The following is a 24,331-nucleotide window of genomic DNA, read 5'->3' as shown; positions in this document are numbered from 1 at the left end:
TGTGTTTTACTAATTTTTCCTATCTTTTCTTATGTCAGCAGTTTTGGAGGGAAAAAAAAGCCGTCGTGTGTGTTATGTTCTTCTGATACTTCATCTTATGTCCACATGGATGCCACAAGGCACAGCTCCTCCAGCCAGGAAAATGTCATCTCTGCCCCTCACTCTGTTGTCCGTTTAGCTGGCTCAGTGGGACCTTCCAGACAGATTTTGTGATTTTTGTTGGATGCAGGAAGTTTTTTAGGGGACACTGAATGTTAGCACACCCTCTTTCCACAGTGTGTGTATGTATACACAGTCCTACAGGTTAGTTATTATAGACTGGGAGACGCAGCGCCCTCCTTCACCTTGAGACTGCAGTAGTCGCGGGCGGAGTGCCGGGGAGGGGCAGGCGAAGCTGTCTGCAAAATGATTGATGGGTGTATTTTGAGAACATCCCCAGCAGAGCATGCCTGAGGCCTGGAGATTGGAAGGAGGATTCAAAAGACTGTATGACAGGTGTGTGTGTGTGTGTGTGTGTGTGTGTGTGTGTGTGTGTGTGTGTGTGTGTGTGTGTGTGTGTGTGTGTGTGTGTGTGTGTGTGTGTGTGTGTGTGTGTGTGTGTGTGTGTGTGACATGTGCATACTGACTTAGTTGTCACTGTATTTTTTAACGGCAGTCAAGCCAACTAGGTAAAGCTGGCCAATAAATCAATATACTATCAAGATCATAATATAAGATTCAGTATCGTGTGGGATTTGGTTATCGTAACATCGGGATACATCAAGATATATCTTAAATGTAGTCTTTTACAGTGAAAGGGTAGGGTTGGCTGTATTCTGTGTATTTCTTAATTTTCAACAAATCCCATGAAAAGACCAAAACCATTAGTGAATTGATCCCACTAACTGGTATTGGTTGTGTAGCCAAAGCTTGATATACTGTAGCTTATTTCTCCGTTACACAGACTCTCATTGTTGTACCAAAACTATTTAGAAATGCATGCACTGGGTGACATGTCTTTCATTATAACTAACATGAGCACTATTATTTATTTTGAGTCGATCCCACATACACTGTCCTGCTGCCAGAAATTCTCACTTAACCATCAAATATATATTAATCCACAGCTAAAAATAATCCCAAACAAATGCAGTATTTATAGTTTGAGTAATATGTGCTACAAACTACAGTGCCTAGCAGTCATAGGAATCTACTTTTTTATTAAACTATATTTATATATATATATATATATATATATATATATATATATATATATATATATATATATATTAAGATTTAAAACTTTGGTCGGAATGAAGGGGCTTGGTGCCACAGAAAGGTTGGGGAAGTCAAAAAAGTGTTGAGAGACCGACAGATACATTGTTGGTTTTGTTTTTTTCATGCGATTTGTTATCAAATACAAAAATATAGATTGTCGTCAGTCTTATCCATTAAGTGAAAGATCTTTTGAGTGTTCTAGCTTTGTACACAGTGAATCATTCTACTTTGAGTTTGAGTTTTATATTACAAATTCACATAAATTCACCTAAAGCAAGAGTGATCCCTAGATTATGTAGTTATATATAGATCCAAATTTTTCTTTTAAAATACCACAGTTTTCAGGATTTCATGAATTTCCACAAAATGTATGACAATATATGTTAAACGATGCGCATAATAATCTACCAGGAAGTGTCACACAAGCGGTCCAAAACCCAAAAATGTTTTACATTTAACCAGCATAAAAAAACTAAATCAAGCTGCAAATATTTACGTCTGAGAAGCTAAAACCATTAATAAATAAATAACTTAAAAATGATCAAATTTGAAAGAAAATAAAACATGTACCTGAACAAAATTTCTTACAATTAATTTTCTTTTGATTGACTAATTAAAAACTCACCTAATCATTTCAACTCTAATACATTTATTATAAATACACTGTTAAAGTGTATCCATATCTAACAAGACAATATGACATTAAGCTATTTAAAGAAAAACAATTACGTAATTGCTTTTACCCAATTGGTCCAATATTTGACTTGTCTGTCTTTTCTACATTTTTATTGGTTAGTTTGGATTCTAATAGAGAAATTAGTACAATCTAATTAACCTATATACATTTTTTTTTTTTATCTAATCAACAGCATCCAGGAGGCTATTATAACACAAGTTACTTCACTTAATTATCCAATTTAATACCTAAAAAAGCATTTAACAAAGTAGCACTTTCTCTACTCCACTGCTGACCCCACAGGGACATGGAGCTATATTATAGATGGAGAGTGGAAGAAGAGAAAGTATGTCTGTTTTTATGTGCAGCTGTAAGTGTTTTTCATATAGAGCTAGCCAAATAAACCAGAACTTTGGAGGCGAAAGAGGAGAGAATAAGTGCCAGGTCACAGTTCAGTACGTCTCCTTCTGTCCCTGGAATGCCCTGATAAGCTACAAGCTTGTGAGTACAGTGTTTTGTCTTTTCTTTTTCTCATTTCACTCTGGAGCTTAACTATTGTCTGCTAGCTCTGAGACAGAGACCACTGGGATTCTGCAGTAGAGGGAATGGACATGCACTTCTCCACAGCACAGGTGCATTTAACAAGAAAACAAGTTGTGGATAAAAAGTAGCTCATTGAAATGGATCATAATACACCAGAGGAGAACACTGTTGCCAGCAAGTGACACAATTAACTGATTGGTTGTCAAAGTCATGGCTATTGCATTGACTTTTCCTGTCACAACGGAGATGTATTGGTTTGTTAATCATCTTCTAAAAGACTTGAATCAAGAATCTTTTCCTAATGGAAAAAAATGTTAATGTCAGTTGGTTTGTGATGTGAAAATATGACAGCATATCTCAGTGCATCAATCTATGTCAGACCCTGTCCCAGCCAGTGCAGTTTTATCACACCCTAAACAGATATTCTGCCATATGATGCACTGACAGCTATTAGTGTGACTGAGCTTGTGCATTTGTCCTCTAGGGATCCTTAGCATTTTGATTACATAGTTACAGAAACATGCGCACAGGTTAAATTCAGTGCATTACCAGAGCATTGTAAGCATCCAAAGACAGTAGGTACAATACCGCAGTGTATTTATCATGGCTGAACCTCCATGGTGCCATTTTTGAATTAAGTTTGAAAAAAACAGTGTAAGCACTATATCAGCATCTTGTTCTTTTGCATGTTTAAACATGCGAGCATTGCAGATACGCGTCGTTGCTTACATTTTTTTTTTTTTCTAATTGTAGTGCAATCGTAGATTCACCAGACATTCATCGCACCTTCTGACACGCCTCTAATTGATATCATACAGTCTAATGCATATTGTGGCCAAGGTTTTAGTATGACATGCAATGAATGTGTAGGTCATTGTGGCGTGTAGGGGCCTTAAGTCAAGCCCCGAGTCCCAATTACAAGTGCCCCGTGGACATTTCTTGCAAACAAACAAACTTTCTGTTTACCTTTCGTTTTACTTACAAAATGCATTGTGTGTGAGGTTTAACAAATAACTTGAATGCATTTGCTTCCTCATGAAACATTTGTAATGGCAATTTTGAAATGTATGCAACCTGCAATGTTTACTTCCTGTCAGGTATTCAGATGAGTGCAAACAGGAGAGAGCCCAAACGCAGCACACTAGAGGCAACATCAAATTCAGGATTTTAATCCAAACCAAAAACAAAAGCTTACAAGTTGCGGAGACAGGTACATCCAAAATGATCGAACAGGCAGTTCCAACAAAAGGCAGGACACACATCACACGACAATGACCGAACAGATACTGAAGGGAAACAGCAAACATTTAACACCAGGGACTAACGAGCGGGTGGGAGAAGCACAGGTGCGAGGAATCAGGACTAACGAGACAGGCAGCCAGAGAGACAGCAGGGGAACATACATAATACAGGTTACTGAACACTAAATACAGCCCATTTCAGAATAACATGTAACAGATCAGAATAACAACCTAATTCAGACACAATCAGACAGATCGCCAATAAACTACAAAAAGGAAAAACAGACTGAAACTAGGATTAAACATAAAGACATTAACTAAGTCACAGAACAGGGAACTAAGTAGGGTTGGACAATAAAACAATAACAATAATTATGGCAATATAATTAACGATTTGACACTTATCGTGATAATTATCGAAATCGAAAGATATGAAACTTTTTATTGTGATAACATTTTTGCCCAAATCATCCAGCCCTAGAACTAAGATAAGAGACAAAACAGATTCTATGTAAACTAGAACATAGAGACTGAATAAAACAACAAGGCTACACAGAGAAACACAGAACCAAAACTGGACTTAAACAGGAAGGACAAGAACACATAACCTACACATAGCCTTTGCTTGTTCATTGGTGAGAGTTTTTGAACATTTTCTCCACATGTAAATCAGTGTAATAATGTGAATTCATTGGTAGGAATGTGTCACCAGCATGCACAAGCATGTGTGTCTTCTTGTGCATTCATGAGAACAAACAAAAAGGGACCCACACATAAAAGCATACCTTTAAGTCTGAAGTCCTTGTTTTTGTGACTTAATCCTGAGTCTGTACCTCTGTTGAGTTCTCATTACTGTGGATCACAACTCCTGATGAGGGGGACAACATCAGTGAGCACGCCAGTCACGCTTACTGACAGAAACAAGATAATCACGCCCTGCTGGTCAAGCGTCCTTTTATTCTCCACCACACTCCCCCCTCTAGTGAAACAAAAGAAGCAAATTTGCCCGTATTGCAGGTGAGATTTTCTCCCAAATCATATTTACCCATCAACAAGCTCAGCAAGGTTTAGAAAATATTGCATCTGACAGAGCCAGTTAGCTTCCCACAGAGCTTTTTCTTTACAACTTTGTTGATTGTACTTTTGATTGTGACAGGCGCAAGAGTGATTGTCAGTACAATAACTGGAAAATGTTTCTCTTGTTGACTAGGGAGTGGGTTGAGGAAATATTGAGCCCGAGTTCTGTTCTTCAGCATCAGTCCTCTGAATATACTATTTCTGAGTCACAGTAATTTTAGCTCTGTTTATATGTTATATGTGGTTTCGGAGAAAAGTTTTGAGAATAGAAGATTCAAAGAGAGCATCGTCAAGCACTTTGTTGTGTTAACTTTTTATACAGTAGGGAGGTTTAGATCTATTAGAAGGTTTGCTGAGTTCCATCTGTAAAATTTCTGCTGATCTTCACAGTGGACCTGTGAATTCTGGGTAATCTTAAAATAAATGGCTTCATTTTTCTACAAACACTTTTATTTATCACTTTGAACATGGTGGGATTTGAATTCACAGGTGGTCTGAGTGTATTAATGTTCAGCTGGGCAAGCGGGCAGCAGGTTCTGTCAGAAACATATAATACCTTATTTCACCTAGTGTGGTCTGCTGGCTTTATCTTCATAGCCGCTCCATACTAACAATATCAAATATGACAAATAATAAGCTCAAGATATTGAAGTACATGCAGCAGGTCTCATCTTTCATAAACAGTGCTGATGTTGATTTTCCATTTAGTTGAAATTGAGCATCTATGAAGTTAGACTTTGAAACTGAGACTAAACCAAACATATAAACCTATCAGAATCACCATGGCCTAGAGATTTAAACCATATATATATGTGAATTCAATGACATTTCAGAAAGGATTAAATTAAATTTAATTAAAATTAAATTAAAGCCACTATTATAACTGTCTGTGGTGGCATTTCAGAAACTTTTCATCTTGGCTTCCAGTTTGAGGTTTAGTTAATTGAGAATGAACTGTATTGACAAAGAATGAGATCTGCAGTAGATGAGTCTGAACCACTGCTCAGAACAACAGCATACTAAACTCAATTTATTTGTTGAGAAGCCTATATATTGTATATTTTCACTGGAGTGTGCTGCCAATTGTGTGTTCTCAAATTGGTGCTTCTAAAAATAACACCTTGGCCAGTGGATTTTGTGCCTGTATTGACCAGTAGAAACTTTCATTAATCAGTCTTGGGAAGTTTTTCACAATAAACTCACTTGCTCGAGTGTGTGCTGGATTCAAAGGTGACATGATAAATGAAGCCCAGTACAGTACCGTGCAGTATCCAGCAGGAAAGGACTTTAAGTTTTGGTGACTACAAAAGACTCGAAGCGCTGAAAATGATCTGGTTCAGCCAGTTTGCTCCTCAAAAGATGGAAGAAAAGAAAGAATGGAAAAAAGGAAATAAATCCCTACGGTGTCTGTGTAGTTGGCCACCCTGTTCCTCAGACCAAATTAGAAAAAGCAGAATAAAAGATGCACAAGCTTGTGAGCATGCAACTTCAAAAAAGGCCTTTTCTGTGAGACTGCATGTGAGAAAGTTAGATGAGAGGATACATTTGGAAGTAAGACGTAGACATGAATACAGAGAAGAAGAAGGGGAAATAAGGTGAAAAGGAGAGAGAGATATTATTGAGTGGTAATGGGGGAGAGAAAATGTGGGGAAGAAGCCAGGATGCCTCCTGCTGGTAGTAAGTGGCCCTCCACCTGTGACTGCAGGATGGATGTTGTAGCATGACTAGAGATTGCAAACTGTTTCCCCCTTGCTTCGGGGCTCCATCATAAGAGCTTCTACTTGAAAATTTCACACCAGCTTGACGTTTTCTTCCTGGATGCATGCAGCATGACAATATTAAGCAGTGCAGGCTTCATATTGCACACGCACACACACACGCACACTCTCTCGTTGTCCGGGGAGTAAGCACTCCATTGCATGCTGCTGACAGAGAGGTTATAGAGAGCACTCATTGGAGCTAAACAAAAGAGAGCAAGCAAAGAGACAATCCTCCTAACTTCAGCATTTATCAGCACACTGCTCAGTGAAAGTAGCAGCATTTCTGTGTGTGAGGCACTGCAGCCATGACACCACATGAATACCTTAACACCAGACTGTAACTTCTGACAAATTGTGGCCACAAGAAACCGTCACAGGATAATGGTAAACCTGAGGTCTGTGACAAGAGTCTTAAAGTTCATGATCAGACTTAGAACATTGCAGTAATAACATCCAGTATGTTAAATTTGAACAAAATTAAGATATAATTGAGGTTTTACTACAACTTATTTTAAGTTGTCTAATGGCAATAATAGCATTGCATTCACCAAGATAAAAGAATAATTTTGCATGTTGGGAAATTCTCAACGGGAGTTAGATGAGAAGATCGATACCACCCACACCTCTGTCTGTTAAAGCAAGGCTAAATAACTTTTGAAAGAGCACATTAATTCCTCACAAATAAAAAGTTGAATTCATACCAACAAAATGAACAATTTCCCAGTTCAATACACTCCAGGGATTTTGCTGATACTTCGTCTGGAATATCCAAGTAGCTAATGGTGGGTAAAGTTAGCTAATGTTAGTAAGATATTGCTGTGTATTGGATATTACTGAGTCTGTTAACTGACTTTGAAGACTCTACTTCTCTACTTTTGCTACTGTTAGCATGTAGCATGTAATTGTCACTTCAAACTATGACAATTTACAAAGTATGAATTAAATCAAACGTCGTATATACTCACTTTATGTATATAGCTAGTTAGTTTAGCTTAACAGAGAGAATTGAAGCAAGGGGAAACAGCTAGCTCAGCCTAAAGTACAAAAACATGCATAACAACACCTCTAATTCTCACTAATTAGCATGTTGATGGGTGCTATTAGGCATATATTTGAACTTTGCAGAGCACCAGGCTAGCTGTTTTAGTGGCTAGTCTCATTGTTTAGCGAAGCTAATCACCTCCTGGCTATAGCTTCATACTTAAACACACAGACAGACGGCTGTCAGTCTTAGCAGGAAACTCAAAAAGCCATTATTGAAACTATTCATTTAATTGCTGACATTTAAGAAAACAGATACATTGCTAAAAGGAAGTCCAACTGGGCAAGAAACAAGCTTTCAAACAATCTTTGGTTTCACCTCCCAAAAAAGAGCTTTAGATAATCGTGTGGTCTTGTTAGAATCTGAGTCTGATAATCTGACCACTTGTGTTTCTATCCCTTCAGATCTGCTCAATGTTGCCAAGTTCCCAGATTTTAGCATTTGACATGATGAGTGTAATTGTATCTTAACTGATGGAAATAATAGCCTAATGTTTAAAAATAAGACCCAAGTTATAATAAACCAGAATTAAAGCTGAGAGCAGAGACATTTCTGGCTTCCTGCAGCTCGTCATGTAGACATTTTAACAGAAAAGCGCTTCATTGGAAGATAGCTAAGCTACACCACAACCCTTTGATCTCCTGTGCGTGTCTGTGTGCGCATATGCAAAAATGATCAAGAGGGTGTGTGTGTGTGTGTGTGTGTGTGTGTGTGTGTGTGTAAACTATGTAACATAATGTGTGTGTATATGCGATTGTGTGTGGCAGCCAGCAAAGGTGAGAACATGAAACACTCTTTCATATTTAATGAGTGGAGATGGGGATAAGGAATGTTGCAGTGTTCGCAGGAGGTATTCCCGTGGGCTGTCAACCTGCTCGCAGCACTCTGTTATGTCACTCACAACCGTGTGTGTGTGGTAAGCATACATTTTAGTGAGTGTGCAGGCAAAAAAAAAGTGCATCCTACTGAAAGTTTAATAATTTGTTCTGAGCGGATTGGGACAGGGTTCACAGAAGCATATGGCACGAGCACTGCACCAGTATTGTTTTTATATTTCTGCTTTGTGTGGGAGCACTGGGAGGGATGGGAGTTTGTACAGCAATCAACTGAATCTGTAAACTAGGCCAAGCTATAATGATAAATGTATTGCAGTGACCATACAGTATATTATGTACTTTGTGTTTCTCACATGCTGCAGCCGTGCCCTCGACCAGCCGCAGGGTCTGAGGTGCTTTTGCGCTCCCTCTGGTCCCTTCCCTTTCTGATTAGGAAGCATTTTCTCTGCTGTTATCTCCGCTCTCATCCTGATTAACTTTGCATTGTCACAAATCAAAGCTGGTCTGATTCTAAGCCGAGCTGCACTGGAACACGCTGTCCCAGAGCTCTGTGCTAGATTCAGCTCAGATGCTATTTCAGCTATTTCTAACACTATGTACCCAACTCGTTTTTGAATGATCATGCTGTTATGATAAAACACTGGAGTCTCCAGATGGGAATATGCTTTAAATGCTAATTGCTCATATCCTGGAAAGCAAACTGGGAACTCCTTGTAGACATGTTTTTAAGAGCTGTGTTCTGTCAGTGAGCTGTGGGCAAAGGAAAGAGAAGAGGCCAACTTTGACAGTCCTGTCCAGTATGACTGACATCTGCCAGGGGTTTGAGGATCAGCTTTGATCACTGGGAACAAATGCAGCCTGTTCCACATACGGAAAGAGGCTGAGAGAGCAAAAGTATCTATGACTCTGCATTCATACAGTTCTTTTGAAAAGTTAGACCACTTTGGAAATGCCAAGTTAAAGTTATTTACTGTATCAGAGCAGGTATTTTTTGTTGTGTGGTTCTGTGGATGGGAATGTTGGCCCTACCTCTTTGGTCCGGACTTAACGGTCTCACCACCTATTCAATGGATTGCCATAAACGTTTTTACAGACATTCATGGTTCCCAGAGGATGAATCTGAATGACTTTGGTGATCACCTTGCTTTTTTTTTTGACATTTGTGGTTCTGAGTGAAATGCCTCGACACATATTGAATGGATTACGGTAATATTTGTTACAGATATTCAAGGTCCCTAGAGGATAAATTCTAATAACTTTGGTGATTGTCTGACTTTTTATCTAGTACCACCACCCGTTCAAAATTACAGTTTGCACAGTACTTTGGTTTCTGACCAAATACCTTGGAAAAGCCTTTAAGAAACATCTTTTGGAATTATTTGATTTTATAAACTGTACTTTCTTGGTAGATTTATGCAAGATTCTTGTGGGTTTATAATTCCCTCAACTCTTTTTTGGACCTTTGTGGCAGTTTGACACTTCATATTTTGGGTATTGATTTGTATGAAAAAGGCAAAAATTATGTCCTCCAAAAAATCTTGTATTCGTTTGAATAAAGATGTATTCATTAATAAAACACTTCTTCTTTCAAAAGCTTGCCAATATAATGGCAGTACACCATAAGTCATTATGACCCTGTTTATAAATGTTTCACCCAGCTTGCCTTACACATAGTATTGAAAACATCTTATTGTTAATTATTTTGCCTTTTTAAAACAGCTAATCCAAAGTTCAAGCATTGACATTCATACTTAATATGTGTAATTGAAATTCTTCTCACAGCATTTGTGCTGTTTGATCTGTCTGTAATTTGTCAGTAATTGACTGTCATGTGCTATTCGTTGATAACTGCATTCAGTCTTTGGCTTGTAACATTTGGAGCCAAACTGTTAAACACCAATAGAAATATGTATACTGTGAAGGTTCAACACCCTCAGGGTTTGTGCTTGTTCTAGTTGAAGCTGTTAATCTATGCAAAGTTCTCACATCAAAACACAATATTTACAGCATGGGAAAATATGCGGGGCATAAATATTTTACTGATTTAAATTCAGCCACTAGATCTATCAATATTTGGTGTTATTTTGCAACTTTTTCTTGGAGAGGGATGCATTTGATGCACAGCTTTAAAGAGCCAGTATCCTCTTTAAATCCATCAGTGTGACACATTGCTGAAAAAACACATGGTTATGTTTTTATCTCATGTCTTGTCACCATCAGTTTTTAATAAAAGATAAGATTTCAGAATATTCACAAGCCTGAACATGCGGCCACTCAGAAAGACCAGCAATCCCTCCAGCTAACATGTTAATTAACAGTAAGAGTAAAATGATGCTGTAAACTAGTTATGCCACAAAGATGTTTTCATGCAAGATCAATATGCTGTTACAAGTTAATTGAATAAACAAGCCCGTCATTATCGTTGTCTCGCTGAAGAAACACTTGATATAAATGGTTGCAGTCAAAGAAAGTTACAAAACATATTTATTGCAAATTGGAAAACTAATTTCAGAACAGTAATCCAGTTAATCAATGAAATTTGAGGTTTTTGATATAACTGACAGCAGCTAAGCCCTGACAATAGCACCATAACCAATAAATAAAATAGAAAACACAGCGAAAAGTGCAACAGCTTTTAAAAGAAAAAAACTTTTAACCTTTCAAGTCAAACCACGTCACTAACCTCTCTTACTTCATATGTGTAATGGGACAACTTGAATGTCATAACAGCAGCATCTTAAACAATAAAGAACACTAAATAATAATAATAAGTTTTGTCATTGTGTCATGCATACAAATGTGGACATGTAAGACAAATCCAGTACTGTATAATACCTGAGAAACCAAAATTATTACGACAGTAAAATAATGCTGCAAACTAATTCTGCCAAATTGATGTTTTCATGCAAGATCAATATGCTCGTTGCATAAACAAGCCCTTCATTATTGTTGTTTTTTTACAGAACTTCCATACGGCTGGGAGAAAATCGATGACCCCATTTACGGCAGCTACTATGTCGAGTAAGTCGGGTACATCTTTAATATGTAATGGCTTGCTTTTGATTTTCAGTGTAGCCCGGTGGTGCTGTATTAATCATATTTATTAGGAGCAGACTGGAGCAGGAGCAGCCAGGAAGCAGTAGCTCCTTTTGTCTGCCTGCTGACGGCTCACTGTTTGTTTGCAGGGGGAAGTTTATTTGTCTCTATGTGCTTATCCATATTTATGTGTTATCCCTCTGTCTGAAACATTCATGCTGCATCTACATCTGAAGATTAGTTCCTGAGTAGAGATCAGTGTCTCTTTTTAAACATTCTACTCGTCATGTTCATCCATCATGTGTGTCTACGTAGCACATGCTGCAGTAGTCTGTCCTCTCTATTGAACTGCATGTCCCCTCCCTGTTCAGAGGTGTCATTTCTTTGGCTGGATGCTCTCTGCTCCAGGGCATAGGGACAGAGCTCTATTTTTAGACAGTCAGGGGGGAGTCATTAGATTCGACTTTGCTTAAGACAAGCAACGAAATGACACTTACTCACCCCCATATATGCTGCACTCCCCTCCCAGGATGCTCTCATTGTCTTGCTTTGTCATCATGTAAATATCATGAAAGAAGTTGCCAGACCTTGAAATTATGTAAAAATACAGTCGAGCTGTTTTGTAATTAGCACCGTGATCCTGGGTTGTTCATTAAAAGATAAGGAGAGAAGAGAAAGAAAGGCGCATGTTTATGTGAGAGCACAATTCAGCCTGAAAGAGTTAGGGAAGTATCTAATGATGACTAATTATTTCACACTGGCAAATTACAGTATTTGTAATCATTGACTATCTTCCCCCTTGCAAACTAAATTAAGACCGACGTGGGACTTTAAAGGAAATCTCTGCTTTATGTGTAGGTTTCTTCCCAGTCACTGATTCACATAATTCTGAACAAGCTGAATGTCGGAAGAAAAGCCCAGAATCAGTCGTTTGTTCATTTTTACTCAGCAAAGCCATTCTGCAGCTCTGTTACATAATTTGGGGGCCGGCCACTTAATTAATCATCATAGCAAAAGCTGCTGTAGTGCTGGGATTTTTTAGATCTGATCTCTGATCGAGGGGGGCTCAGCTGTAATTTTAAGTGCAGCAGGAGAGTGTGAAATCTGAAATCACTTCTGTTTTTTGTCTTTTTATCATCGTAGCCATATAAATAGAAGGACCCAGTTTGAGAACCCTGTCCTGGAGGCTAAAAGGAGACTCCAGCAGCAGCAACAGATGCAAAGCCAGGGTCTGTCCTCACTGCCCCTTCCCACCATTTACAGAGGTAAGACCACAGCGCTGATAACTTGGCAAAGGACAAAACCCATTAATTTACCATTTTTAAGGAATATAGTGATACTCATTATCTGTCTGTATGTTTGTATAGAATATATTTAAAATAGCAAAGTGCTATAGCTTAGTTGGATCAATCATGTTTTTATTATGTTGTTAACCTTTTTCAGTTTCTTGCCAAAAACTGTATTTTTGTACTTTATCAATTTATCAGCTTCAGAAAGTCTCTTATTAGCTAAAAATATTAACGTATTGCACCACTTTTTTATTTTATTAGAGCCAGTTTGAAAATGAAGATAATTTTGATGTAAATTGTTGCAAAAAGTCTTGTGGATTACATTCACAAAGAATTATGGTCTCCTAGAAAGATCCAGTTACAAAACATTTATTGAAAATCGATTTCAGAATCAGAAATTTAGAAGTGCAACAGCTTTCAAACAGAATAACATTTACTTCGCTTTGACTCAAGTCCAACCATGGCCACTAAAGATCTTCATGTCTACAAGATAATTCATAAATTACTGACAAAACATTGTAGTATCCAATATTTATGCATTTGACTCATAACAGTTCAAAATAGCACTGTAGCAGCAGGACAGAGGGTCAGTGTCCTTCTACGGGGAGAGCAGTGATTGGTGGTTATGTAGGGACTGAACCCTTCTATAGAATTTGACCTCTAACCCCTTGTTTTGTTACCTCAGAATAGTACTGTACCCTTCTATGGGTTTGACCTTTTATTTTGCAGACTCAAACCCCTCTATGGTACCTAACAGATACCTTAAACATATCCTATATAAGCTTTGTTTGATGTACAGAGAGACAGAATGGCCATCGGGGTGGGTCACTCTCCAAGCTGCTGCAGAGCTTGTAATTGATGCTGTCCTTGATGTAATAAACTTTTATGATCAAGAACAGTGTCAAGCGGGTTTCCTCTCTACACATCATCGAAGCATTATTGTTCGGACACCACAACATGAACTATAAAATACTTGAGAATCACAATAAATCAGGGTTCCCACGCGTCCTGCAAAACCTGGAAAACAGGTTACCAAATTTCCAGTCATGGAAAACACATGGAAAATTAGAAAAAACATAAAATGTCCTGGAAAATCATGTCGCATGGTAGCACAGGTTGGCTATGGTTGAATGACATTAATTCAAGAGACCGAAACTCTTGATAATGTAAGTTGCATTATCCTCCAAAGGTAAATATTAGTCACTGCTTGCTGGTAACTGAGGTAGTTTTTATTAGGTTTATAGATTAACGTTTTACGTAAGTACTTTTAAATCAGGCGTCCGCAGAAATCATCACTGAAAAAGTCCTAGAAAATGATCTCTGGAAAAGAGTGGGAACCCTGATAAGTAAATAATCCATCTTGCCCACTTTTACAGGTTTGATAGACAAGGTGTAGCAAACCTAAATCATTCCAAATTATGATCATCTGTACACCAGAATTGAGCCATTTCATGTGTATTGACACGCTTAAATCAATATAGTATGTACACTACAGAAAAAATGGGACTCACCTTGCACTTTAATTTCCCCGCTTTGGGAGAAACTTACACACATGTTGCTTGGATTGACCATAGCAACATGCAAAGTGGGTTTACAACTAAGCATTTTTATTTTTATTTTGCAGGACAATTGCTATGTGGATTGGCAGCAACAATCAATTCACTTAAGCATCATTCAAAAGAAACAGAGAAACGCCAGCATTCTGGTGGAACTGATAGCAATACTTGTTGGTCATTTAAATAGCGCTTTACCCAAGTGAACAAGTGGGTTTAAATGTGATTCATTGTTCTGTCTAATGACTGGTTTGTTGCTACCTGATTCCAGTGCTAACTCTTCACCAGCCATAGCAGTAGGATGCACTGCTAGAAAAAAACTGTCTGGACTGGTGAAGTGGAGGTTTGTTTCCATAGTAACATAGTAGTCCGCCGCTGTGAGTCGAGAGCCTGTCTCCGTGGTTACACTCTGTGTACATTTCAGTGAGGCTCTCTCTCCTCCCTCTCCTCACCTCCACCTCCTCCCTCCTCCTCCTTTTCCCTCCAAACTTTAATACCAGTGGAGGATGCCAGCCCCTGTGCCACCCTCCCCAGACCCCCCCTCGCTCAGGTCGGCCCAGTGCCCGAGCGCTGCCACAGCCTCGGCGACCTCTCCCGCTCGCCAACTCTGGGTCGCAGGGCCGCTGCATATGCTACATCCTCCTCTGCCGACGTCTCCCCGCTCCGGCGTGTTCTGACTCGCCGAATGAATATGTGCCCCCACCACCAGCAGCAGCAGCCACTTCACACCTCCGCCTGCACTGTGGTGCTAGAGCAGCCTGTCTGTAGCCCTTTCTCCCTGTGGCACTTTGTCAGTAAGTAGGCCGAGAGAGAAGCAAAGAAGGCTGACTGTCGCTCTCATGGCTGCCTGCGCTCGTTTCACTTACTGTAAGCATGCTAGCTCGCAAGCAAGCTTCCTTGAGGCAGTTAGAGGATTTATGTGACGAGCGTGAACCATGACGTGTCTTATCGTCTGGCATAAGCAGGCAGAGAGTGTAATCACTCAGTCTATGTCTGGACCAGTAACCGCAAACAAAGTATGTAAACTAGCACGCTAGCCACGTCTCCCTCCAAGGTGAAAAGATTGGAGACTTGGTTAAGTGTGACTAAGCTTGTTGGCTGAGATCCTCTCATTCCTACACAAGGCGCCCCTTCTCCAGAAATCTCCCAGTTCTCCCTCCTGCAGAAATCTCCCCGTTCTTCCCTAACCCTCTCGAACATCTTCTCTTGGAACTGATCCCTGATTGACAGCATGTCTTTTTGCTGCTTCCTTGGTAGCCTTGGGATAGGACTGAAGACCTGCACCATGTGATGCTCTCTGCACCCTTTCTGCCCACTATATCCCAGCATGGGAGGAGAGGAACGGATATAAGTTTAGTAGATTTGGGTATACAGGGAGGGATATTGCATTTATACCTTGCACGGGAGCCAAAACCATTGAACCACACCTGCATCTTTCAGCACTGCAGACCTACCTCTGTCCAAGTTCGCTGTTTAAGATCATACCCTGCCAGTTTTCCTGTGGCTACACCCATATCTTTATGGATAAGCTTTACCCATGCCCTCACCCTGTGAGCACTGCACTGCACCAGCTTTGAGGTTATTTCAATCTTTGCTATAAAGCATACACACTACTAGTGGTATTTGGTTAATTTGTTTGTTTATGTGTCCTTTATAGAGAAGCCGCTGTTCACGCGTGACCCCACTCAACTGAAAGGCAGTTTCTTGTCCACGTCCCTCCAAAAGAGCAACATGGGCTTTGGCTTTACTATTATCGGAGGTGACGAGCCTGACGAATTCCTCCAGGTGAAGAGCGTTATTCCTGATGGGCCTGCTGCAGCTGATGGAAAGATGGCCACAGGTAAGCCTCAGGCAAGGCCGAAACACAACCTGAGACTCAGTCAAACTGAGCCACTCATACAAGCAACAAACATTTCTTAACCTTTATCTCATGAGGTACTCTCTTGAGATACCTGACAGTGTAAAAGTTTTAACACATAGCTACATGAGAAGACACATAGTCAATGAGATGTAGCCCAATAAACTATTTTGTTTTTTAAGATGATGTCATTCCTCATGATACATGACTGGCATGCATTTGTACAGGATTATACATTTAGATAGTACAGACTTGTATAGGAGTAGCAAATACAGTTTTTCCAGTGATTAGTGGAAACCCCTGTAACTGTAAGCATAACAATTCTATGTGGCTTTTCTTATAAGTTTGATTCCTGCAGGATCTGGTCAATTTATCAGCATACATCCAAAGAAAAACAGGGTTACGTTACATTAAGCTGTTGCTTTTATCCAAACGACTTACAATTGCTAAGTATGTCAGAGGTCGCATTCCTCTGGAGCAACTAGGGGTTAAGTGTCTTGCTCAAGGAAACATTGGTGGATGTGTCACAGTGGGGAATTGAACCCGGATCTCTCACACCGCAAGTTAAGCACAAGTTTTCAAGCCCCACATGTTTTCACATTCACTTTTTTTATGCAATGCAGCTATTCAAACAAAACACCCATTTATGAACACAGTATGCACTGTAGTTTCCTAGTAGTGTAAGACACAATTACAAATATATGCACATTTGGTGTATGCATGCATTGTGTTCGTATGTGTTCGCAGGTGCAACTAAGCTATTGTGTAAACTCTGCATGTGGGTGTATGTGTGTGCACATGCGTGTGCGCCAACTGCAGAAATTTGCTCCTCCATTAATCATAAAGGGGGCTTTATGAGCACCATAACTCCTGGCTGTGGCCACATGGGGGTGGAACCGCAGCATATATACACACAATAAGACCGAGCAGGTCAAGGGAATAGAACTAGCAGGTTTGTCAGTGCTCTCAGCATGCAATGATGTTTCTATGTGTATACGCTTGAGCAAACACGGAGCCTATAGTGGTCATTTATCATACATAAAGTAAACTGGTCAGGTAAAGCTAGTATTCTTCTCAAACACATTTGAATTGGTGTATTACATTATAGTTGTCTTAACAGACTTCACATCTGTTCACACTGGGTTATAAATGTTTGTTTTATAAATGTGTGGGTGCAGCAGTCCAAAATAGATCCCTTGATGACTAATAAAGCTTGTCCTGACAATGCTGCATATGAAACATTTTGGGTCTGTCTTCTTATCCCCTCCTCTCTCTTTCTTTAAGTATTCCCCTCTCTGTTCTCTTGTATTTTTTCTCCAGAAATAACTAACAAATCCCTCTCATATCTCTACTATCCCACCTCCCATTTCCTCTCCTCTCCACCACTTCCCCCCTTCAGCTCATCTCCATCTCTGCCTCACCATCCATCCTCCATCCCCCCACCTTGCCTCCCCAGACTTTGTGTCCTACTTCTGCTGTAACAGAGCTAGCTCAATCACAGTAACTCAGAGCTCACATAGTCGAAACCCAGGCCAGCAGAGGTGTGAAATTACCAATTCCAGATAGATAATTTGTGCAGCGTCCCACTACCACACATGCTGGCTATCTCCACTACGTGATTACACAACCAGGGAAACGTGTTCAAGCACTTATTATAAACGTACTATTTTGTAGAACTTATTTCTGTCCATAAGAAATGTGGTATTTTCTAGCTGATATGTGTTTGTGTAATACAGAACTATGAGGTAGCTTGTGGAGAGAGTGAAGCTAAGTGTAGAGGCTTAGTTTTGATGCCAGAGGTAGCATTTAATGCAAAACCAAGTGGGTTTGTTGCTACAGTATGTTTGGGAAGTGTGATGCAACACTCATTCAGCAGCAGAGGGTTATTTCCATGAACTGTATCTATCTACTACAGTATTTGTTTTATTCACAGATTAGACACAGAATATACACCACATTTGACATTTTTATTGATTCAGTGTCGTCATTTATTATACATTCTATATCAAAAACACCCATAAAACCCCATAGTTGATCTTGCCATCAAATTGTGTGTAAGTCAAATTGATTGATTCTGAGTGACCAAATGTAAACATTTTTATTCAGATTTGCATGTTCTGGTGACAATTTTTGTTTCAGACAGTGGGAGACAAAAGCAGGCGTCTCATTTCTAGCTGGCAACCGACTTTTTTGCCGGCTAATTGTGATTTACTGTTCTAGCTAGCTAATTAAGCTAATGTTAGCTCCATAAGATGGTTGGAAATGTTGTTGTTGCTTGACTTTGTAATGTTTCCAGCTGACAGCTGAATTTTAAAATGAGAACTGTGTTCTTAAATATGCACTTGATGCTACATGATACATGACAACACACTAAAAGAGAGAGGCCTTATGAGTTGATAACCCATGTAGAAGACATAAAAAAAAAAGAATTGTTCCTGGCTGCTTAGCTAACCTTCTCATTCGTCAGTAACTCTGATAGCATCTAAAACCGGCTTCCACACAGTAGGGAAATACTACACAGTGGATGTGCTAATCATCAACCGTTTTTTTATTATGTAACCTGTAATCCCTTCAGTTAGTTGATGAGTTAATATGACATGACCGTAATGTACTTTGGACTACATGTCACCCTCATTAGCCTGACACACACAAACACACACACACACACACACACACACACAAAAGACCCCAGTCTCTAACAAATGCTTACACCCCACTGAGACTCTAAACCGTGCTGTACTCATGGCCTCGTCTCGGCAGGGCCACTGAGACCTCTCGTTATGTCGACAGACTTTTGAACACAACATTAGCTGGAGATGAATATGTCATAAGGAATATGCAAGGATAGGACGATGAAGTTGCAGTGTGGGCCTTGGTCCCAGTGAGTGTGGTTTTTACAGTTAAGGTCAGTGTGATTTAGAGTATACAAGGTACCTACAGAAGGTTTTATAATAGATGGAGAGAGGGTTGTGGCCATGAGTGTGTGTTTTTTTCTCAGTTCTCTTTATTGACGTGTCCATTTCCCTGCACTTGTATGCATGTCTGTGTTTGTGACCCTATGTTTAATAATTTGGCCCAGAATTACATATATTTAATACATATTTTCTCTGTGAGCCCTTGTGATATCTAGAGATTCAGAAGTTTTTGTTTTAGATATAGGTTTTAGATTTAATCTTTGGTGCTCACAGCATTGAAAAGTTACACTTAAAAAAACTCAACATGTCAAGACACGGTGTCACGGTTGGTGTGGATAATCCACTAAACCTCACTGGTAGGAAATGCTTTCTACCAAAGAAAAGGTGAAAACATTTCCAGAGCAGTGGTTCCCACTCCAGGGTGAGGATGTCTTGAGGGGCGACAAGATGAATTTGTGTTTACTTTTTCAGACATTTCTCTTGTTTTTGATTTATTTTTCTTCAGGTCTTTGAAAATTACTGAAATTAAAAAGCAGGAGAAAAAAATCTCTCTTTGCTTGAAGTTCTCCCAGCTTCTTACTAGTTTTTGAAAGAGTCATTGATTTCACACAGACATAAAAAAGAAAGAAGGCTTCTCATTTCTAGCCAGTGACTAACAGCTTTGTTGGCTAAAATGATCAGCTGTAGCTACAGTAGCTAGCAAATATTAACTCCATGAGTTACTTGAAGGCAGATATCTCTAAACCATTGCACATACAATCAAACATATCTGTATGGCAAGACGTATACTGCTATAGGAAAGAAAGTTAATATATCTTTTTATTAATTGTATTTTATTTGTGCGAATTGACCCTTTAGGTATAAGCATGCATGTGTATATGGGACTTCATAGTTTTCTGTTTCTGTAAAACAAGTTGATTCTCTCTGTCTGGCTGCATTTCCTCCCTGGTCATAAAGAATGAGATCTGTGGGCACGACGAGGGCGCAATGAGGTCACAGCACCATCATTTGTTTTCTGCTAGTGTGCTCAGCTATTGATTCTGACACCGGTGCTCAAGGCAAATGTCGTCCACGTTTACCCAGATTAATTAAAAAGTCCCTAACGTCATGTTGCCTCAAGGTGTGAGCTCGCTCTGTCAATGCCGGTGTTAAAACTTGGAAAGTATTTGTCCACAACAGTGAGTGAACATTTTGGTGATATCTTAACTTCCATTTACCTTGACTGCATCTCGGCTCCACTTCAGTCCGGGAAATCAATATGAATTGCCATGTTGTTTCAGAAAAAGCGTGCACAGCTCCAAATGACCTCACCTGTTTATAAAAATTGCCATTTCTGCATTTTTGTTTACTCTCATGATGGCGAGTTTGTTTTTTTCATACAATAAACAAGAAGACTATTAATCTGTGAGTGCCGGTATTCTGTTTGCTTTTAGAAAACGTGTCATTGACCCAGCTATAATAGTCTCCTGCTCACGTTTTAAGAGAATTGGACAGGATGGAGCTTGTGGTTAGCAAGGTGAGGGCCAATCACTAAAGCACACGCTTAGCTTATTAATCACAAAGGATCTTTGTTTTTCGCTATTTCTCTCTGCGAAACACTCCCACACTGCCCTTTCTCTAAAGAGGCATTACAATTACTACTGCAATTAGAAAATAATTGTTTTCATTATCAACCTAGGTAATGCTGTTTGTCAGACTTGTGTTCCCACTTGCCAAGCATTTTAAGGACTTGCATTGTGCCTGCACTGTGGAGCACCAAACACTATATTTAGTAATCTGGTTGAGACAAAGATAAGCCTGGATGTTGAGTGCCTTTGTGTGGGAACATTTAATTGTCAGCTAGGTTTTATCTATAGTGCAGTATATTACAGCCAGCAAATGGAAGCACTTGGCCCCATAAAAGGCAAACATTTGAGCCACTTGTCATCTGCACTATTTTACACTTGAAAGGCAGATAAGACATTATCTGTGGTAATGTTTATCTTTCGAGATGGTTTATGACTGTAAGGGGATTCCAAGGAGAGACAGTGCTGATATACTGTACAGCTAATTGAGTACTAGAATAGCTGTGGAGAGCCAAAGTCCTAACATCACCTTCGGTTCAGCTGCTTTTCCACTAGCATCTGTAGCTCAGTGCTTGTTTCTCATTGAGGGTTCCTTTGACCGGTTGCTCTGAAAAAGTAAATGAGTAACTGGGGTTTACTATGCATATTCTTGCCAAGATAAATAAGATACCTACTACAGCAGTTGCTATTTAATTTTGAATCTGTCTATTTAAATTAATCTATGATGTCCTCTAATGTAATCTTTCCAACTTTTACCTGTAGTCTCTGCTGCCAAGAAATGGTCTCTTCACTGCTCAGTCTTCTCTGTCCTGTCTCCCTTATTTGGCGTCTTAGGTTGGTTTCACCACATTTGCAACATCCAAGCTGCGATTTGCGATATGATACAAATTTCCTTGTTTCCTGTTGATTTAGACTCATTTCACTAATCAAAACAAATGCCATACTTGGAACCGATGCCTCAGCATGCGATTGCCACGTAAGACTCACAAATGCAATTTGCAAGCGAAAAGGCCCCAGTCTCAGTCCATCAAGCTAGTGCTGTTAACTCGAGATGGTCTGAGTTTTGTCGGAAATGGTATTAGTTAGTCCACTAAAAACAGAAATTTTAAATAAACAATGATGTTACATTGTTAGCATCTATGTCTAGGGACATTTTGGAAGCCCGGCGTTTAAAACCCATAACATATAATCGCAAAGTTCTCGATCTGCTTCCATCTATCTTGCAAATCTACATCCAAGAGAAAAGTACAGTAAGATACGGTCTTCATTCCTGGGACTTATTGCTACTATCTGTCCCTCAAGTCCGGACTGAATTGGGGAAAAAGCATGTTTGAGTATGCTGCTCCCTTTACTTGGAATCAGCTGCACTTTTGGACTTTTGGAGTAATTTGCAGATAGGTAATGAGATTTTCACTGGATGTTGCAGTTTCACTTTGACTCTGTAGCTACTGTAATAACTGTAGTGTTTGTGCTATTACACCTGATCAATATGTTTCTATCTATTCTTTGTTTTGTCTGCAGGTGATGTCATTGTCTACATCAACGATGTGTGCGTCCTGGGCACCACCCACGCCGACGTGGTCAAGCTCTTCCAGTCAGTGCCAATTGGCCAAAGCGTCACCCTCGTCTTGTGTCGTGGCTACCCTCTGCCCTATGACCCAGAGGATGCTACAAACACCAACAACACCACCACCATCATCTCCCCGCTGGGCATCATGGAGCAGCGGCCCATCATGGTAAACGGCAGGACGGGCTACGACAACTACCTGGACTATCTCTCCCGCACCGCACGCTTCGTCACAGACCCCAGTCAGGACCAGGTAAACGCCCAGCAGCAGCTGCTCACCCCTCACCCTGGTGACACCCACTTAGACGGCTCACTTCCTCCCACCACCGGCACCACACCTCCAGACAGCGTCTCCATGGCGTCGTCAGGGGCGACCCAGGGGGAACTACTGAACCTGACCATGGTGAAGGGCATGGATGGTTTTGGTTTCACTATCGCCGACAGCGCTACGGGCCAGAGAGTCAAACAAGTGCTGGAGCCTCAGGGCTGCCCCGGCCTGTGCGAGGGTGACCTGATTGTGGAGATTAACAAGCAGCCCGTGCAGGGATTCACACACACCCAGGTGGTGGAGCTTCTCAAGGAGTGTGGTGTGGGAGCTGAGACAAGCCTGGTGGTTCAGAGAGGTGGAATAGGTAAGACCAATGGCTGCAGGTAGGGATGGTGCGGAAGATTGTTGGCTCAACACGAGCACTTGAATCTCTCCGCATCTACTTCATATTTGCCTTTCTAGCTGCATATCTGTCCGCCTATTCATCTATGTCATCTTTTGCTGTTGTATTAAAGTGTGTATGTATGTGTGGTCCTTTCCAAAGGCCACAGAAACCTATTATCCTGTCCTACAGTGCTCAACAATGACTGACTGATACACAGCTCCTCTCAAATGCCCTTCCCAGGCCTCTTTTCTTTACTCAGAGAGAAACATAGCTTTTGTTCACTACTTAAGTAGATGCCTCTCTGCACTGCTCACTGAGCCATACCTCCTAGTGGTCAACACTCGCAGTACTGAGTTATTTTCAGTCTCTTGTAAAAAATAAATAAATCATTATGTCAGTTTTATATGGACGGCAAAGTTTGCCTTCTTTTGTGAGCCGAAAATAAAAGCCCCAAAATTTAAGCATGTCAAAAAATTCTGGTAGACTGCTAATGGCTCTGAAGTGCCTTCTACCCTGTGTTTTTCAGAATGTGTGGCCCTCTGACAATCATAATTATGCACTGCACTCTGTCATGAGTCACACACAGGGTTGTGATTTGCAGAATCAACAAGTAGCCGACTGTTCTGAGTGACTGAGTGTGTGTGGTATGTTGGGGGGGAGGGTTGTCTCTGGAGCTTGTAGAAATGTCTGTGATGGTTTCTCAAAAAGGCTGAAACCTTAGACAGCTTACTTCTAACGCCAATGTCTGTTGACGTTGAAAGAAAAAGAAGGATACACCCTCATGTCTTCCCTAAATGTGTATATAGCTCAAATGACGGAACATACGTGATAAGCCTGCTATGATCTGCCTAAAAACTGAGCTTTGCTTCTTATTGAATTGTGGAAGGAGGTCATCTGCCAGCAGTGAAAGTGAGCCAAAGCTCCAATGTTGAAGATTGAAACGTTAGATTTTAATTAAATCTAGAAACAGCAACAGCAGCTCTTTATCAACCAAGCAGATAGGATCTGTAACCTTGTTGTTAAATGATTCCCCTCTTAAAATTGACCTGTTCTTGATTTAGCTTGGCATCATCTAGGTAATGACACATGAACTTTAGCAAAGACACTCATTCATAGTGCCAAGCCAAGTGGATGCTGCTTTTGCTTTTGTGTGGAACCAATTTGTAGTTCTGTATTTTGCCTCTTTGTGTTGTGTAATGTCACATACCAATCATAATGCCAACGGCCCGGTGCCACAGACACCACTGAGACTGGTCCACAAAGGTCAGCACCGTCCTCTGAATAGATTTATTGCCATTTATTTCTTTATTAGGCTGCCCATGTCTCTGTCAGTGAGCAGAGAGCCAACAAACAGGGGGAGGAGAGACAGAGTGACGCAGTTTTAGCCTCTAGGGGTAAAAAATTAGGGCTTTTTATAATCTACAAAAGGGGAGAAAACGAAATATTTTCAAGCCAGTGCCTCT

At 40.1% G+C, this 24,331-nt stretch overlaps 1 protein-coding gene across 6 annotated transcripts in view; it reads left to right on the top strand.

The window, feature by feature from the left end:
* magi2a (membrane associated guanylate kinase, WW and PDZ domain containing 2a) overlaps positions 1-24,331 on the top strand; it is a 238,547-nt gene that overhangs the window by 173,025 nt on the left and 41,191 nt on the right. For all 6 annotated transcript variants that reach the window (XM_038738435.1, XM_038738434.1, XM_038738433.1 and 3 more), the window contains exons 7-10: positions 11,396-11,453; positions 12,612-12,733; positions 15,968-16,150; positions 22,170-22,847. In XM_038738435.1, the coding sequence (XP_038594363.1) occupies positions 11,396-11,453; positions 12,612-12,733; positions 15,968-16,150; positions 22,170-22,847 (1,041 nt within the window). The remainder of the gene's footprint in view (positions 1-11,395; positions 11,454-12,611; positions 12,734-15,967; positions 16,151-22,169; positions 22,848-24,331) is intronic.

This window comes from Micropterus salmoides, unplaced genomic scaffold, assembly GCF_014851395.1.
Source record: "Micropterus salmoides isolate LMB-PRFRI ecotype aquatic unplaced genomic scaffold, ASM1485139v1 Ms_hic_scaffold_23, whole genome shotgun sequence".
Lineage (NCBI taxonomy): Eukaryota > Metazoa > Chordata > Actinopteri > Centrarchiformes > Centrarchidae > Micropterus > Micropterus salmoides.
The sequence above is the reverse complement of the archived record's forward strand: the minus strand, read 5'-3'. Positions and strand labels throughout refer to the sequence as shown.